The 19599-nt window shown below is 44.7% G+C and overlaps 1 protein-coding gene across 2 annotated transcripts in view; it reads left to right on the plus strand.

Annotated features, from left to right (window-relative positions):
* Nucleotides 1-2546: 2546 nt before the first annotated feature.
* LOC127009654 (neural-cadherin-like) overlaps nucleotides 2547-19599 on the plus strand; it is an 80803-nt gene continuing 63750 nt past the window's right edge. For both annotated transcript variants that reach the window (XM_050882916.1, XM_050882917.1), the window contains exons 1-3: nucleotides 2547-2945; nucleotides 3518-3693; nucleotides 11875-12021. In XM_050882916.1, coding sequence (XP_050738873.1) covers nucleotides 2780-2945; nucleotides 3518-3693; nucleotides 11875-12021 — 489 coding nt within the window. In that variant the 5' untranslated portion in view covers nucleotides 2547-2779. The remainder of the gene's footprint in view (nucleotides 2946-3517; nucleotides 3694-11874; nucleotides 12022-19599) is intronic.

Below are 19599 nucleotides of genomic sequence, written 5' to 3' on the forward strand. Positions count from 1 at the left end.
GAGATAGATAGATAGATACAGAGAGAGAGAGAGAGAGAGAGAGAGAGAGAGAGAGAGAGAGAGAGAGAGAGAGAGAGAGAGAGAGAGAGTGCCAGAAAGACAAACACAAAGACTGTGACAAAGACAAAGGGTGGGATATAAAAGGAAAGGAACAATCTATTCTCTCTCTCTCTCTCTCTCTGTTTATCTACCTATCTATCTATCTATCTATCTACCAATTAATCTATTTATCTATTTCTATCTGTGTACCTTTCGCTTTCTCACTCTATATCTATGTATACTTGCTTGTGCGCGTCCGTGTGTGTGTGTGTGTGTGTGTGTGTGTGTGTGTGTGTGTGTGTAATTCACCATGGTCTGACCACGCACTAGACTCTCGATCGTCAGCCAGTACTCTCCCCGAACGATCGTAGACCTCACAAGTGACGGATCTTTGGGTACGGCTGCAACCTAACACCCACACACACCTGGGAGGCGGGCCATAACCTGAGAATGACACCCGGCACAAAGTCACTGCTGGGTGGACAGAGGGTACGGATTAAAGGAAACTGCCCATCCGTCACCACTCCGCCAGGGAATCGAACCCGGAACCTCTTTATTGTGATGGAAGCATGATAACAACTACACTTCGGAACTGTGTGTGTGTGTGTGTGTGTGTGTGTGTGTGTGTGTGTGTGTGTGTGTGTGTGTGTGTGTGTGTGTGTGTGTGTGTGTGTGTGTGTGTGTGTTTGATTCTATAAATTGTGGTTTTGCTGTTTGTGCCCTCATGCACACACACACACACACACACACACACACACACACACACATATCGACACACGGATTTTATATTAACACTATCGTATAACATTTCAAGAATCACGAGCCAACGGTATTTTTCAAGTTATATGATACCAAACAATTATACACGCCCGAGCACGCACATGCACAAAAATTAAAAAGACAGACAGACAGACAGACAGACGGCAAGACAGGCACAAACACACAGAGCAACAGTGACGATAAGCAACAATATTTTAGGGACATAAGATAATTACTCACAGTTCGTAGGGAAGATTCTGACACTCACCATCTGCAGAGAGCAAGAACAAGGACCGTATTAGTCAAACATATAGGAGCAACATTTCACGGAACACGTCGAGATAATCAGTGAATCTCAAATAAGGTAACATAAGATCAACAAAGGGGGACCACGTGCACGGACAAGGTTTACGAGAGTGCAACATGAATCCTAAACTTAATCCGCCTCGCCGTGCTAAAGTGGAGGATTAAAAGGAGGATTAAGAGGATAATTACGGATGAGGAAAAGGGAGGCGAGGGAAGCAGAGTAGAGGAACTTTATGCCTGATCATTAACGCTAACCGGCCTAAGTGAAGATGTAAGAGAGACACTCAGAGATACGACATGGTGTTAGGTGTGCCTCGTAAGACTTTAACGTTTAATGAAGCGCAAGGAAGAGAAATACAGCCAGTTTGGACAAGGTACCGCGCGCAGCAAAAGAGAGGATGATGAGAAAAGTGAACAAGTTTATGAAAGATTATAAGCGTGTGTGTGTGTGTGTGTGTGTGTGTGGGTGTGGGTGTGGGTGTGTGGGTGTGGGAGTGAGTGATAGAGATTTACTTTGATGAAGGTTAAAAACGAACAAAACATATTAATCACGGAAAAAAGAGAAAAAAGAGAAGCATGAAACAAATCCTGGCCCCGTCAGAATACAGCGACAGGCAGGAGCAAACATTTGAAAAAGAGAGGATCGCACTGATATTTATGTGGGAGGTCAAAATTCGCGGCACCAGAATGTAGTTATTTAGAAATTCCCAACGTAACAGCGGATACATTTCAAAACCACTTTTCGCAAAACTGACTCTTTGTGTGAGCAGGGTTGGCCAAAATGATGAAGTGTGTGTGTGAGCTTCGTATTTATTAACATGTAGGGCGAACTTACTGATGTGGGCGAGGCGGTGATGCAAAACTGTACGGTAATGGACACACACACACACACACACACACACACACACACACACACACACACACCAGCCTAGCCAGCCATCAGCTCCATTCATCCACTGATTTCCTTGAGTAACTCCCGTGGCAGACTACAGAACGAGTACCGACCGACTGGACGCTGACACCAACACACACACACACACACACCTCGCGCGGCAATGTGCGAGCCGAAACATTTACAGATTGGGTGACGCGCCGCGGAAATCGGAGGGAGAGGAAGGGAAGGTATGCCGGCCCTTGGTGGAGTGAGGGGGGCGGAGGGAGGGGGCTTTCGATACATGGAACTCCGCTGCGTGTTGCTGGGTCATGCAAACACTGCGTAGCCACTACCAGCACCGCCACTACACACTTTTCCTGATCCGGGCTGGCTGGAAGATAAAGACTGATAGATAGATAGATAGATAGATATAGGTAGATAGACAAAGATAGAGAAAAAATATAAATACATATAGAATTTATACCAACTATTGATATTTTCCCTGACTTCTGCAATTATTGCGTTACCATTCTAACTTTGATTGTTCATCTTTTTTTTAAACTCAACGCATGACACGGCTTGCTCAGGTTTACTTCTTGTTCTTAATAGTCATTAAAATAACTTCAACTTTCGTGCTCCTTAATTCGCAAGGCTCGCTTCCTGTCTTCCCATGTTACTTGCATGAGGATGCACAAAAAAAACTAACCCCTTCCCTCCTTCTCTTCCTCCCTAGACCTCTCGGTGGGGGTGATCGCCGCCTGGGACGCTGACGACGCCTCGGAAGGCACCAACGCCAAGCTCATGTACTCCATCGAGAAGAACGTCATCCACGAGCGCACGGGCGAGGCCATCTTCCGCGTCAACCCCGAGACGGGCCTCATCCAGACGGCGCTGTGCTGCCTCGACCGCGAGACGACGCCGGAGTACAACATCCAAGTCGTGGCCACGGACGGGGGCGGCCTCAAAGGTGCGTGTGGCGTGGCACTGGCGTAGGATGCTAATGGGGGGCTGTTCATGTTGCTTGGTTGACGGGAACATACACATACACAGCTGAGGTAGTTGCACCACACTTTACCCTCCACGATTTGTAATTCGCAATGCCTAGCTACGAATCCGTGGATCTGGGTTCGAATCCCGGCCTCGGGAGTCAGCTCGAAGCCCACCATGTTTTTGTTTTGTTTTCCCCTTTCGGGGCTGGTCGATAAACGAGTATCTGAAGAAATCTGAGAAGGAAAAACTGTGGAAACCCGGATGCTGCACTTGTCTTGTGTCCCGGGGTAATGGGTTCTAACTTAGCACATGGTCAAGGAGCGACGGGACGGAGATGAGCACCGAGGTAACGCGCAGCTATTGCGTATGCTTATAACCTAACCTTTACCTTTTATATATTTTCCTGTTATTAATATTTTTTTTCAATTCTGCCGACATAGCCCACTCTTATCCTAACCTAAATACAACCCCCATCTCTTTCTTAACCCCAAACACAATCACCATCATCGTCTCTCATAAATCAAACTGTTTTTCCCGGCCTCCACACAGGGACAGGCACGGTGGTGGTGAGGCTGGCGGACGTGAACGATAACTCCCCTCGGCTGGCGCGTCAACTATGGGAGCTGGAGGTGGACGAGACGTGGGGGGCAGGCCCGCCCAACGACACCACCATTCTCGAGGTGTCTGCCGCCGACAGAGACACATCCAACTACTTCTTTTATCGGGTGAGTGGGACGCTGAAGAGATGAGGACGAGAGTGAGAGAGCGACGGCGAAGGGAAAAGGAAAGGAAAAATGTAAAATGTTGACGAATATATATATACCTGTTTTTTCCTCTTTACTTAAACGTACGCGAAGAGACTCACGCCCGGGGAGTGCGGAAGGTCATGAAGAGAAAGAGGAGGTCAGAGTCGGTGGATTTATACAAAAAGGGAATGTCATTTTTATTTTGCCTACAACATGCATACCAACATACGAATAATATACAGACGAACAGAGACATTTGGCTACATAAAATTTTCATAGTGCGTGTGATACGGTGAAGGGACGCAACGAGAAGTTATGGTGGAAATAACTTATAAACTGAAAATGTGTATAAATGTTTTTTTTTTTACTTGTATATTTACGGAGAAAATTAAGAGACACACATGTACAAATACCTCTTAAACAAGTTTAATATGGGGGGAGGTGAAGAGAGGAAAGGGAAGCTATTGGTTGAAAAAGAAAATAAGACCAGAAAATTAGGCTTCCGATATTTTTCCCTCTTCATCTTCTACTTGTATATACGACGACACACATCTAACGTGTTTTTAACGTGAATCTAAGAGGCGGTAATGAGGAACGGAACGGGATGCGACGTCCAGACAGGAAAGAAAAAAATGTGAAGATAAAAAATGGATGACATAATATTTTCTGTCCTTTTCTGGCTACTTATTTATACACCAGAAGGAACACATTCAACCACTGCTTATGCAAAGTGAGCGCGGGAAGCGGTTAAGAGGTATATAGGGGAAGGGACGCGACGATGGGAAGGGAAAGAAATGAAGAAAAAAGAAAAGATATGTTTGAATATTTTGATTTTTTTTCTTTTGTAAACTTGGGAAAGAAAAAAAGAGAAGAGAAAAAATAGGTTTGAGTATTTAGTTTTTCTTTTTGTTTACTTGAAAGCAGACAGAAAACACACACACACACACACACACACACACACACACACACACACACACACACACGCTCATCTATTTCCTCTGTATGACACACCAAGTAAAAATATGGGAGTGAAATCGAAACGAGAATTACAAGACGAAAAACAACCTTTGAACGCATTATTTTTTATACTTTTTTTCTAGATAGTCCACAAATATTTCGGTACGGTGTTATCAGAGTAGATAGTGTGACTTATCGGGGAGCTCAAAGGAAAAAGTTACAGAGAAGAAAAAACGAAGCAATGCGTGGGAGAGGCGATAAAAGATGATCCCCACAAAGACACTCCTTGGCTGATACAAATACAAAGAAAAATGTTAAAAGCGAGACGAAGGGAAAATGATCGACGATGAAGTATATCTTGAGTGATTCGAAAAACGCGGAATGAAGAAAGATTGCCAGCTGAGATTAGGGGAGAAGGATGTTTATTAGTGAGAGAGAGAGAGAGAGAGAGAGAGAGAGAGAGAGAGAGAGAGAGAGAGAGAGAGAGAGAGAGAGAGAGAGAGAGAGAGAGAGAGAGAGAGAGAGAGAGAGAGAGAGAGAGAGAGAGAGAGAGAGAGAGAGAGAGAGAAAAGAAATGACGAAAGAAAGAAGAAAATTATATGTTTATGAGAGAGAGAGAGAGAGAGAGAGAGAGAGAGAGAGAGAGAGAGAGAGAGAGAGAGAGAGAGAGAGAGAGAGAGAGAGAGAGAGAGAGAGAGAGAGAGAGAGAGAGAGAGAGGACCGAATGAAAGAAAGAGAGAGAGAGAGAGAGAGAGAGAGAGAGAGAGAGAGAGAGAGAGAGAGAGAGAGAGAGAGAGAGAGAGAGAGAGAGAGAGAGAGAGAGAAAAAAGAGAAATGATGAAAGAAAGAAGAAAATGATATGTTTATGAGAGAGAGAGAGAGAGAGAGAGAGAGAGAGAGAGAGAGAGAGAGAGAGAGAGAGAGAGAGAGAGAGAGAGAGAGAGAGAGAGAGAGAGAGAGAGAGAGAGAGAGAGAGAGAGAGAGAGAGAGAGAGAGAGAGAGAGAGAGAGAGAGAGAGAAACCGAAAGAGAGAGAAACCGAAGGAGAGACAGAAGCGAAAGAGAGGGAAACAGCAGCAGTAAAAGATAAAGAGTTGAATTCAGATACAATTTAAAAACACTTGAGGCCAAAAAGAACAGTCATCGCTGGAATAAAACAAGGAGAGACTACACACGCTGACTGACGGGTCGAGTAAGAAAAAAAAAAGTGCATCCTCGAGGGAACCGTTCGTACCTTCACTTACACCTGCATTTCACCTGCATGAGGGGAACTTATTAAGAAGCTGCGAGGTTAATGCAAACATGATCGAGATTTTAACATGGAAGGTGTATTTGTGGCTGAGGGGGAGAGTCGGGGACAGAAGTGCAGATCGGACATAATAAAAGACATGAACCGTATATTTTTTTTACAACAAAGGAGACAGCTCAAGGGCACAAAAAAAAACAATAAAAAAAAGCCCGCTACTCAAATATGCACAGTAGGATTAAGTATACCACGTACTACACTGTATTTTATAAGCAGTAGGATAGTGAGCGAAGGGTCGGTTTTTACATAGGAAATATACCCAGCATATATCCTTTAACCGAAAAATACCTTAAAAAAAGGCTCAAGAGGAAGTATAAAAGAAAAGGAAGAATTAAAACGAGAAAGGGGGAAAGGAGAAGAGAAACGAATGGAAGAAATGAAAGTATTACTAAACACTCCGTCGCCAAGGCTCACCTATTTGACAAGGCTTTCATAGGAGTTTTGGGCATTTCCAGAAGTAGTTTTATGACCCTGATAGTAGTCTGACCCTTCTTCTGTACCATGGACCTAAAGAACCACTCATTAAAACCCGATTGATTCCCTCTTTGACCTTTAGAAATAGTTGATGTGAGAAGCGAAAGTGTCTTACAATACGAATCTTAGGGTCCATAACATCAAACTCTTCAAAGACTTAATCCATCTAATTCAAAAGGCTCTCGAAGAAGATGTCGGAGTATTCATGGGTAGTTTCATGACCCTGACGGTAGTTTTGCAAGGCTTCTGCGCCGTGAACGGGACAAACACTCATGAAAACCCGACGTAGCACCTCTCTCGACTTGAAAAACGTTCGCTACAACAGCCCCGAACGTTTGATAATACGACCGCAAGTTTCCATGTGTAGGGTGAATGACCTCTTGTAGTCTTGAATATCTTTTTGTTCTCTGGTGTTTGGAAGCAGTCGGGTGGGGGGGGGAGGGGGGGAATGTTGGTGAAGGTAGTGCCGATGATGGTGGTGACGTGTTGGTGACAGTTGCTTGGTGTATAGTGGTGTTTCTGCTGGGGATGCTGGGGGTGATTCTTGTGGTGGTGGTGGTGGTGATAGAGGTGATTATGGTGATGATGCTGGTGGTGGTGAGCCTGCTGGTGCCGGTGATAGGGGTGAAACTTGCAATGGTGGTGATAGTCGTGGTGATGGTGTTGATTATAGTGGTGATGGTGGTGGTGATCGTGTGGGTGAGGATACTGGTGGTGGTGAGTCTGCTGGTGTTGTTGATAGTGGTGATATTTAGGATGGTATTAATGTCGATATTGTTGGTGGTGGTGGGTAGTGAGGAGCCTGGTGGTGGTGAGGATGCTGGTGTTGGTGATATTGGTAATAATAGGAGTAATGACGATGGTGAGTTTGTTAGTGCTGGTGATGATGATGGTTGTGGGTGGTGAGGAGCCTGGTGGTGGTGAGGATGCTGGTGTTGGTGATAGTGGTGATAATTGGGATAGTGGTGATAATGAGTTTGTTGGTGAAGGTGATGGTGATGGTGGTGGTCCTTGTGGTAGTGTTGTTGTTGTTGCTGGAGTTGTTGTTGGTGGTGGTGGTGGTGGTGGTGGTGGTGGTGGTGGAGGTGAGGCAGGAATGTGGGGCCGCAATAAACACTAACATTTCCCCTCCCGTGGCGCATTTTAGCAATTACAATTATCAACCATTTACTGCTTCCCTTTATTTTTTCCTACTATGTTTTATTCAGAGGCGGCTGCCCTGCGCCAAGTGGATAAACACCGCCAATTATTAGTTTGGGGTGGAAGCAACGAAATTTGGTTAGAAAAAGTGGTGGTTAGTCAGTTTTGTTCACCTACAGTATTATTTTTTGTTTCATGCTATAGGGAAGGTGCTTAATTACCCCTAAGCCCTCAGACATGGCACCCCTTACCCTGTCGTTTTAAATGGTGACGAAATTTGGTTATAAAAAGTGGCGGTTAGTTATTTTTGTTCACCCGCAGTATAATTTTTTGTTTCATGCTATAGGGAAGGCGCATGATTACTCCTTGGGCCTAAGACATGGCACCCCTTACGCTGTCGTTTTAAATGGGAAGGAAATTTTATTATGAAAAGTGACGGTTAGTTACTTTTGTTCATCTATCGTACTGTTCTTATTTCTGCCGTAGCGAAGATGTCAACTCCCTTAGCCCTCATAACTATATAGCTCTCCTTACCCAGTCGTTTTGCCTTTTAATGGGGAGGAAATTTGATAATGTGTGGGTTTCTGAAGACCTAAGTAATAATCGGTTCACCAGTTCAACAGTCAGTCAGTCAGTCAATTACGCTCACCCCACAACGCCAGTAAATCGTTGGAGGGTGGTTTACATCAAGAAGTTAGCACAAAGTCATAATTTTCATATTACATCAGAATAATGAAATATGAATAAGTGAAACATTCAGCACAATACCCGGAGACTTTATGCTATCCTAAATCCAACGTCAACAGATTCTGAAAATGTTTTGAAAATAATGATTCTTAAGTTTTATACTGAGCGAAAGACCGAATTCACCTCATTAATTAGTGCGCCGATGAATCAAGCGCGACAAGAGAAAACAACTCAATTTATTTATTGCCTGGAAACATGTCAGAAGCTTAATAAAATAAGGGCACAAATCAAAAGATAATGACGGAATTTATGCGGGAAATCCCAACTTTCTTTTCAGCCAAAAAGCATTTTAATTTGATTTTTTCTTCAATAAATGTTTGCTTCCGGGTTAATTTGAATATCATTTGTTTTATGTATATGTTTACTTTCACGTGAACGGGCGTGCGTGCGTGCGTATGTATGTATGTATGTATGTATGTATGTATGTGTGTGTGTGTGTGTGTGTGTGTGTGTGTGTGTGTGTGTGTGTGTGTGTGTGTGTGTGTGTGTGTGTGTGTGTAAGGGATTGCGTTTTGTGGGAAATATCGTAAACGTTCATTCAGTCCCACCAAACCCTTTTCATTACAAGCCGTCGTCTCACTGAGTCACCCATACGTCACAGCATCCTTTACTAAGATATTGATTTTGATATAAGTATTTCTCGGGAAGCCCAGGCGATTTGCAAGTTTCATAGAGGTACAACATTATTCACGGCAAACAAGAATGGGCTATCAACACAAGGAAAACAGGTTACCGGTGCACTCACTATCTATCTAACTAGTATCTATCCATCATGTCTATCTATATCTTGTTATATGTCTATCTATCTCTACCTTGCTATATATATTTCTCTCTCCTCAACAATCACTCGTATCTAGCGCCGTCTCTTGCTTGGCTGACACAGAGTAAGGCGGTGTCGAGGAGAGAAATATGAGGTAGGTCTTAGGTAACATCCCAAACATTTCGTAACCTACCTGTACACACCCACATTTGATAAGGCTTTCACAGAGGTTGTAGATATTTCCATGGGTAGTTATATGAGTCCGGTGATCGTTTGGCAAGGCTTCTGCAATACGAGGAATGTAAGAAGCACTCATGAGAACCCGACTAATCTACTCTGTGGACTTTATAAATAATTGCCGTGAGAGTCGAAAGTGTCTGAGAATACAACATAGTAACATCGAACTCCACTATTACAGCACGGTCACTAAGGTGGAACGGAACGGACTAAGATGGGGCTTAATCTACTGTGTCAGCTTTGTACCGAGGTGAACTCCCGCGACAGGTTCCTATTACAGAGGAGCAAACTATACATCGGATTCACTCTCACGGGACACAGGCCGCTGGGTTCGAGGGTTGAGACCACGAGGCGTGTGGCACAGTGAAGGGTGGTTTCGGGTGCACCATAAATCATTCATCGAGGCTAGCAATGTCACCAGCTTCCTCCTCATTGGTGGTGGTGTGAGGCCAGTCGATGAAGCGAGCCAAGTATATCATATAAGAGAAGAGCAAGAAAGAAACAATCGATAAACAAGTGAATAAATAAACAAAGGAAGTCAGAATGAAAGAAATATGGAAAAAAAATATTAAGAAAGTGTAGTTATAAACGAAATATATAAGAAATTAAAGAAACAAACATACAACACAGAGATAATCGAGCAAACAAACAAATAAAGGAAGACAGAGTGGGAAAAAATATGAACATAAATATAAAAAAGAAAATGTAAGTATAAACGGACATCTAAAATATGAAAGAAACAAAGAAAGAAAAAAATAAGCCTTCAAACAAACAAAGGAAGACAGAATGAAACAAATAAGGAAAGAAAGATAAAAAATAAAAACGATGGGTATAAACGGACCATCTTTAGCGCTCCTCGTCCATAATTCATACTGTTAACCCCTTGGATGCGTATTTCCTACAAGAAGACATCACCAAGCTACAGGAGTGGAACAAAAAGTGGCTGCTCCAATTTAGTGAAGAAAAATGTGAAGTCATGGATCTTGGGAAGGGAAATCCAGCATATCAATACCGCATGGGAAACACTCCACTACCCACCACAGAGGGACAGAAAGACCTGGGAGCATATATTACCAGGCTACCAGTGATGGCGAAATCCGTGCCAATCGCAGCGGACGGGTTAAAAGAAATCAGTAAGTCAGTATCTGATCTGCCGACGCCCCACTTTGCACGAGTTTACGATACCGAGGGATGACCGCCCCGCGCCACCTGAATATGAAGGTGTCCCGCTGCATCGATTATGAGTGATGGTTTGCTTGGCCTCGTTAAGACTGTGAGGAGCTTGATTATTTTTACCTGCGACACATGCACACGTGTATATGCTATATTATTTGTTTGTACGCCTTGAAAATTCAAACAAATACCTTCGATAAAATACGAGACCAAAGAGAAAGAGTTGTTGATTTTTTAAGGATCATCATGAGAGTTGGAATATTTCATGATAATGTGAGAATGAACGTTCTTTTTTATAGATCGATGGCCCACGCGATATAATTTGTTCGGTAGTCATGCTGGGAACTGAATACGAGGAAAAAAAAAAGTATGTTCATTAAATGAGGAAAAAAGGATTTGTGTGCATTTTATCATGTTAGAATTTTACTTGCCTTCAGCTTAAAAGAATCCTGCAAGTAGAAACAATGAAAACATAGCCACTAGCGTTTTTCATGAGCCACAAAACATATCAACCAGTGGCCTAGAAGGAAAGCGAAACTCAGAAACAGAAAACAAAAATAGAAATCAACCATATCCGCGACACAGAAATTCAGGTTGCGATTTAAGCTCAGATTTTCACGTCAACCTTTAGTACTGAAAACGACCCCAACCAGTGACTTCCTTCTACGTGTCCAAAGAAATCTTCCCTCGATCTGATTTTTCTTTTTCGTTTTTTTTTTCTCGGACTGTTTTACTTCTGCATTTACTGATAAACCTTCCCATCCTATTTAGCTCCTCCCGACAATTTCCGTCAGTTACAGAATCTCTTCCCCTCTGTCTTCATTTACTAATAAGTCCGTATCTCACCCTCCCTCCTTTTTTATATATATATTAACTAAGGTACTTTTTCCCTCTCCATTTTGTGTTCACTTCTATCGAAAAACATTCCTGCCCTTTCCCTTCTATGTGTAACTGGTAAAAACGTCCCTTCCTCTGACTCATTTCCATCTATATTAATTGAATATCTTTCCTCTGTGTGTCCCTGTGTGTATAAATTAGCGATAACCCTTTCTTATATCCCTCTGTATTCTCGAGTTTTAGCGCCAGTTTCACAGTCCACTACAGCAAGTTCGTACGCTCCCTAACCAAACACGAAATACCACGAAAATTCCTTGTCTAGTGTTTGGCGTCGATATAAAAAAGGAGGAAATTTTAGGAAACCACACGGGAAATCTCTCTAGTATCTGGTATTGCATAGACATAGCGGATCATTGTGGAGGATATAGTTTGGTTTGGGCGCTTACAATGGCTGGGTTGGACTGTCAGACTGGCCCTCAGAGACAACCTGAATCCCACGAACTAACTCCTCCTAATCGTCACTTCTACAGGTGGTGGAGGCGAGCGGCTGGGGGTGGGAGCACTTCAGAATGCGGTCCGTGGGTGCGGTGGGCCAGCTCTACGCCGTCAAGACCCTGGACTACGAGAACGACACGCACAGGAGAGGCTTCAGGTTCATGGTGCAGGTCACGGACAGGGTGAGTGTTGGCAAGTGTGTGAGGGCGGGGGGAGGGCGGAGAGCGTGAGGGTGTGAGTTTCGAAAAGCAAGTCCAAGAGCGTGAGTGTGGGTGTGTGACGTGTAACGGGGCTATTACACTGGGCAAATTTTCCGTGGATCTTCAGTCAAACCACGATTTCCTCTAGCGTGGTTCTCATTTGTTTCTTGTTATTGTTGCTAATGATGATGGTGAGTAATACCGTAGTCCTTCAGTGAAATCTACCGTAGCTTTGGAAGATCGTGGACACGTCAGAAAACCACGGAAATATGAGAACCACGCCAGCGGAAATCGTGGTTTGACTGAAGATCCACAGAAAATTTGCACAGTGTAATAGCCCCTTAAGCATGTGGGGTTCAGTGTTGGAGCATGTGGCTAAGAACGTGAGGGTGAGAGGGTGACAAAATTGTTGACAAATATCTATGGAGAGGAACTGTCAAGAGTGGGATACGACAGGAGGATAATGAACGGGATTAAAGGTCCTGGAGGTAGTGAAATGTCCTACATCATTGTGGAAGGAGTGACTGTGAAGGAAGCGTGTATTGAGTGTGTGTAGCCATGGAAACATTTGAATAAAACATGTAAATATAATGTGTGAAAGCATTTTAACGTCGAATATATACCGGTAATATATCCATGTTCAAATTGCTGTTCAGAAACGTATATACTGGGACACTGATTGAGCACACATTCCAACCCGACCCCCCCAACACACACACACACACACACACACACACACACACACAGGCCAGTACCGTTGTGAATATTTACTGACCGCGATAATACACTACTCTGAAAGTCCAAATGGCGATAATTTCCCATTTTATATTCAAGCTCGTTTGCCGTTTGACTCATTTGATAGAAACATAAACAGTCATAACACGTGTTTGCAAATCATTCACAACCACAGAAGAAAACATGACAGGTATCAAATAAATGAACCCCTGAAAAAAAAGTTCATATTCACTAATTTAAGAACTAGCATAAAAGGCATTCAGAATCTGTTTACGTGATCCTATTCATGGCGGATCAAACACCGCGCTTATTGGTAAACACGTGCATGACGGGCTCCTGTATGACTAGCAATGAATCACACACTAGCTGCGCCTATTCATTATAAATCATTAAGTAATTACTGTATCAAAAACCCGAAAACACTCTGTAAGGTCACTGAGGCACACAAGCAGGCACACACACACACACACACACACACACACACACACACAAAGCAACACATTTTTCACTTTTTTTTTTTACATATCACCTATAAAATCTGTTTGGGCTACCTCCACATTTTTGTATGCGATCTAACGTGAGTAAATTTGCCTTTCATTATTGTTCCGAAATGAAAACACACATACAAATACATTTTCGGGCGCCATAAATAGATTTCCATGTAGGTATAGGCTGGTCAGGGCCGTTGCCAGTCGCGTTTGTTGGTCTGTTGCAGCCGTTGTTGTAAATTAAAGGGGTAGAAACAGTAGTAGTAGTAGTAGTAGTAGTAGTAGTAGTAGTAGTAGTAGTAGTAGTAGTAGAAGTGGTGGGGGTAATAGTAGTGGTAGAGGTGGTGGAAGGACTGGTAGTGGTGGAGGCCGTTCTGGTGGAGGGAGAGTTATTAGTAGTGGTGGGGTGGGTATAGTAGCAGTAGTAGTAGTAGTAGTAGTTTGATATCACTGTAGTACTATAACCATGCCTTCTACTACTACTGCTACTACTACTGCTACAATCACTACCACTACTCCTATAACTACTACTATATTCAACCACTTAATTAAACACCCCGTCTGAGGATCTTCATCACGGGGGACGTATCAAAGAATCGTGCTTAACAAGGAGGCGAGAAAAAGAAGACTTGAAAGATATTTTAAAATTTCCTGCTCGCGTCACATAATCTCGCGGACTGGCTAATTTCAGGCCTTAATTTCTCGTCCTGTGCCTAATGAAGAAGAATGAGGGTGGACAAAAAACTGTAATTACCACTGTATTATAGCGGAGGAGGGAGAGTGAGCAGAGAGGAAGGAGGGGAGGTAAGGGGGTTTTAAGAGGAGGAAGTAGAATGGAGGAAGATGGGGAGAAGAGGTAAGGGGGGATATCAAGAGAGGAAGCAGTGGAGGAAAGTGGAGATTCGAGGTAAGGGGCATTTAAAGGGAGGAAGCAGAGTGGAGGAAGGTGGGGGGAGGGGAGGTAAGGGTGGGATTTAGTAAGAAGGGGAAAGGAAGGAGAGGTATGATGTTGTTATTAAAGTGAGGAAAGTAGGAAAGGTAAGTAGCGGTTAAGCTGAGGATGAGAGGAAAGGATATATAGGATGACGGAACCTGAGAAAAGGGAGGAAGGACGTGGTAGTTAAATTGTGAAGGAAAGGTAGAGTAGAGAGGTAAGGGTGGTTGAGTTTGATGGAATGGAGGATTGAAACTGAGAAAGAGGAGGGAAGATATTATGGTTAAACTTGGGTAGTGACGGTTGAGAAAGATAAGAAAGGGGGAGGGATATGGTGATAGAAAAGGGGAGGGAATGGGCAGTGGAGGCTGGGAAAAATAGGAAAGGGAGGGAGAAATGGGGATAGAACTGGTAAGGGAATGTTTAATGGAAGCTGAGAAAGACAAGAAACAGGGAAATGGTGATAAAACTGAAATTGACCTTCTTTTTGGCCACTCCTCTGTACTCTATTCAGGAGCAGTAAGTAGCGGGCTTTTTTTTCATTATTGTTTTCTTTTTTTATACGCCCTTGAACTGTCTCCTTTGCTGTAAATAAAAAGGAGAAGGGAATGGGTAGTGAAAGCCGAGAAAGATAAAGGATAAAAGGGAATATAGGAGAAGGAAAAGGAAGTCCAGGTTGTGAAAGGTAATGAAGGGAGAGGAGTGAGGAAACTGAGGTGAGGCGCGAAGAAGGGAAGGGGAGGGAAGGCTTAGTTGGCTGTTAACACTGTAAGAGGGAGATGAAAACGAATTAAAGGGCACCAACCCAAAACGTAATACAGCTTGAAGGGGGCATGACAACATTACTTTCCCATCCTGTCACTTGCTCCTCCAATGGTCCTATCCATCCACACATTCACTCTTCGAACACTTCTCTTCACTACGTCATCTCTCCCATACACACAAAGTTTGAAGAGCGATGAAAGACCCTAATCCCACGCTACATCTGCTCCTCTCATCCATACACACACATCCACTCTTCTCCTTCACGACGTATGCCTCAACACTCCCCACACACAAAGCTGGACAAGGCACGAAAAATTCTCTAATCCCACACTGTCTCTGCTTCTTCCATTCATCCACTCTGCATACACTCTTTCTCCCCTTCACTGCGTACCCCTCATCTCTCCCACACATGGCCACATACCCACACACAAAGGTTACTGAGGCATGAAGCACTTCCTAATCCTACTCCATTACCTGTTACTTCCATTCTTTCACACATCCACGCTTCATCTATTCTTAACCTTCACCATGCATGTTTCACTCTTCCGAGCTTAACACTGAATGACTAAAAGATTTTCCATTCATTCCTTATCACCGAACTCTCCCATCCATCTATGCATCCACTCTTCATCCACTCATCCACGTATACCTCACTCTACACCCATCCCTTGAAGCGTGAAGAGGGACGAGATAAAACACTTCCCTGTCACCTGGTCCTCCCTTCCAACCAGACATCAACTCCTCTTTATCTCCGCCGCGTACTAGGCCTCACCGTTCATCTACCGGGTCTACCCCTCTCCCCCACACACAACGTATCCACCCTCAAACACACTCTGTCCCCTTACCCACACACAACATAGCCACCTTCTACTCAATCCCCCCCACACACCACATATCCAACCTCTACCACCTCCTTCCATTCTCTTCTCCCCCACACACAACATATTCACTTTCAACTCACCCTTCCACACACAATATACCCACTGTCTACCCTGCCCCCCTCCATCACAACATATCCACTTTCTACCCCTCCCCCTCAACATGCACAACGTATTCACCCTCTATCTCCTCCCCCACATACTCAACATATCCATCCTCTACTCCCTCCTCCCCTATACAACATATCCATCCGCCAACCACTCCCACACAAAACAACCCCTTCCATCCCTTCTCCTCCCTAAACATATCCACTGGGACCTAGAAAAGTTATCGCGGGCCGTCCAGACAGAGCCGTCCGTCCGTCCATCCTTCCAGCGGGCCACCAAAACAACTCCAGAAGCCTCCATTTGGCCTCTTGCACGCCCGTCTGGACCAATGAAGAGCCTATATATCGACGTTAGGGATGAGGATTTTTTTGTGAGTCGCTGTGTGTGTTGCTGTTTTTTTTTTTCGTGTGTGTGTGTGTGTGTGTGTGTGTGTGTGTTAGGCCCATTTAGTCTCCACGTTAGATTGTCCATTTTTTCTGTCCCGCTCTCGCTCTATTTATCTATCTATCTATCTGTCTATCTATCTAGTTCTTTTATTTCCCTTTTTTTAGTCCAGATAGTCCTTGTTTAAGATGTGTTTTTTTGGTTTCTCTCTCTCTCTCTCTCTCTCTCTCTCTCTCTCTCTCTCTCTCTCTCTCTCTCTCTCTCTCTCTCTCTCTCTCTCTCTCACACACACACACACACACACACTATTCTCACATCCCAGTTTCATCTATCAAATATCTCGTTACCTGAATGGACGCTGGACGCATAATTCAAGGGCTGAACGATGACGGTCCCGATAAGGCTCAGTAGTAATAGATCCCGCACTTGACGACGTAATTTAAACATGCATCAATCACAGCCTTTATTATCATCCTTTCTCCTTAACCGGCGTTCTAGTTTGATGCTACAGACTCACCCAAATGATAAGATAATAAGTGTTACCATCAAAGCAGCGTTATTTTGTTGGTTTAAAGTGTACGTAGAGCAAAGTAAAGCATAATCATTGTACCTATTGTTTGTGCGTATAGGATTAAATTGACTTGGATTGGTCATAGGGGAAGAAAAAGGAGGAGGAGGAGGAGGAGGAGGAGCAATAGGAGGAGGCTACCATGATCAGAGATGGGAACAGACAGGCACGTTAAATAACAGAGTGGAAACCCAGAAATTGTAGAAGACAGGACAGACAGAAACCAGGTGGAGAGATTAAATTAATTGCCTTTGCCGGAGCAGGACGGAGCTCACTAACCACCCTCTCCACCACCCTCCCACCCCCTCCACCACCCCTTCCGCCATCTCCGCCATCTCCTCCACTAGCCACTCTATCCCCTCCATCCTCTCCACCGCAAACCCACACTATCCACCATCCCTTCCACACTGCTCTCCACCCGTTCTTCACTATCCACCGCTCCTTCCACGCTCTCCCTCCAGTCACACCGTCACTTATCCACCCTCTCTACAGTCGCTTCCACCCTGTCATACCCCTTTGCACATTAACCAAACTCCCTTCCACCCTTTCCATAGCTGTTTCCTCCCTCTCAAACCACTTTCCACCCTCCACATACCCTCTCCTCCCTCTCAAACCCCTTTCCATCCTCCCCATGGTCGCTTCCTCCCTTTCAAATCCCCTTCCACCCTCACTATAGCACCTTCCTCTCTCTCAATCCCCTTCCAACCTCATTATAGCCGCCCTTCTCAAACCCTTTCCCCCTTACTATATCTGCTTGTACCCACCTCTCTCTCAATCCCACCTTCCCCCATCTCCAACGCCGCTCTCTCCCTTTCAAGCTCCCTTCCACCTTAACCAAACACCCTCCGACCCTCCTCTCCTTACAGCCTCTTCTTCCCTCTCAAACCCCCTTTCTCCCTCTCGACAGCCGCCTTCTTCCTCCTCATTGCACTCATTCCTCAGCCGTCCCTCCCGCAGCCTATCTCTCCATCTGCAGCTTCTGGGCCATAACTCGCTTTATGTTTTGCCCGTCACGCGAGGAGGAAGGAACACAGGCCTCTCTCGCTTCTCATTAGTTTTATCTCTCCTCTTCTCCCTCTCTCTCTCCCCGGCACACTCCTCCTCGGTTTCCTCCTTTTCTTGTGTCGTCGCTAAAAATACAGTGAATGAGGCGGGGGGGGGGAGGGGGGAGGGAGGGGGGGTTGGTAAAGGAAGCAGACACACAAAAATATAACACATAATTCTTCCATCTCTGACTCCTCTCCCGCCTCCAACGCACACACATCCACATATCTTACCACCATCACCACATCCATCTAACCAACATCCCACCACACCCTTAACTACCACCACTGTACTTCCCTTCTGCTACTCCATCTCTAAAACACTATCCCTCCCACATCCTTAAGCCAACACCACCACCACCACCAAGACCACATCCCTTCTGTCACCCCTACTCTAAACCACCATCACTTCCATATCCTTCTAATTAACCATCACCGCCGCTATCACCACCACCACGAAGACCACGAGCACATCCCATAATTCCTCTCACATCACAGTTTCAAATCCCATTCCTCCCTCGCTCACGTAACCCTTCCATCTCCATCTCTCTGACACCCAACACATAGACTATAGCTTTGACCTTTTCACCACCACCACCACCAACAACAACACCACCACCTTCATCACATCTTCCATCTTTTTTAATTCCTCCTCCCCACCGTGAGTCACCCGCCCAACCAGCAGGTAACCCTTCCATCTCACGTGTATTTCCCTGGTGTACTTTTGCCCGCTTGCCTGGCCTCGAATAGCGTCCCTTCCCTCCCATTACGAGCGGCCCTTCAGGGTGCGGGTATTAGGCGAGATCTGACCGCCTCCTGTTATGTCGTCGCCGCGGGCCCAAAGTTGCCTCTATGCTGGATTGGTCTCCTCCGAGCTGGCCGCCATCATGCTCAATCCAGACGCATTAGTTCACCTTTACGAGTGAGTTAGGGGGACGGGACGGGAGGAGGAGGAAGGGGTTGAGGAGAGGGGCAAGTAAGGGAGTGGAAAAGAGAGTAGTGCAGGAGGAAGAAACATTTGAAACATTTGAAACATTTATTTATAGCTACAGTTGTATATTAGTTTCCTTTATATGTACATTGTTTTTTTACATCTGCAGCTTGCCTATATGAAGCTGATCTTTTCAGGCAAAGTTAAATTTGTCAATAATTATAATGATAAGAAGAAGAAGAAGAAGAAGAAGAAGAAGAAGAAGAAGAAGACATAAATAAAGATAATAATAATATGACAATAACATCAGTAAAGAAGGGAGGACAATATGTATTGGGAGAGTAGGGGAAGGGGGAAGGACGGAAGGGAGTAGTGACGAGGAGAGAGATTTGAAGAGAGTGAAGAATATGGGGAAGGGATGGGAATAGCGAGGAAAGGAGGAACAAGTGAAGAGGGAAGTGGGAACAGGGGGAGGAGAAAATGGGAAGGGGAAAAGGAAGGAAAAAGTGTGTGTGTGTGTGTGTGTGTGTGTGTGTGTGTGTGTGTGTGTGTGTGTGTGTGTGTGTGTGTGTGTGTGTGTGTGTGTGTGTGTGTGTGTGTGTGTGTGTGTGTGTGTGTGTGTGTGTGTGAGAGAGAGAGAGAGAGAGAGAGAGAGAGAGAGAGAGAGAGAGAGAGGGGGGGGGGGGCTGTACCTCTAGCATTTTGCCGTCACCGTGACCTCCTCCT

The sequence above is a fragment of the Eriocheir sinensis genome, chromosome 41, assembly GCF_024679095.1.
Source record: "Eriocheir sinensis breed Jianghai 21 chromosome 41, ASM2467909v1, whole genome shotgun sequence".
In the NCBI taxonomy this organism is placed as follows: domain Eukaryota; kingdom Metazoa; phylum Arthropoda; class Malacostraca; order Decapoda; family Varunidae; genus Eriocheir; species Eriocheir sinensis.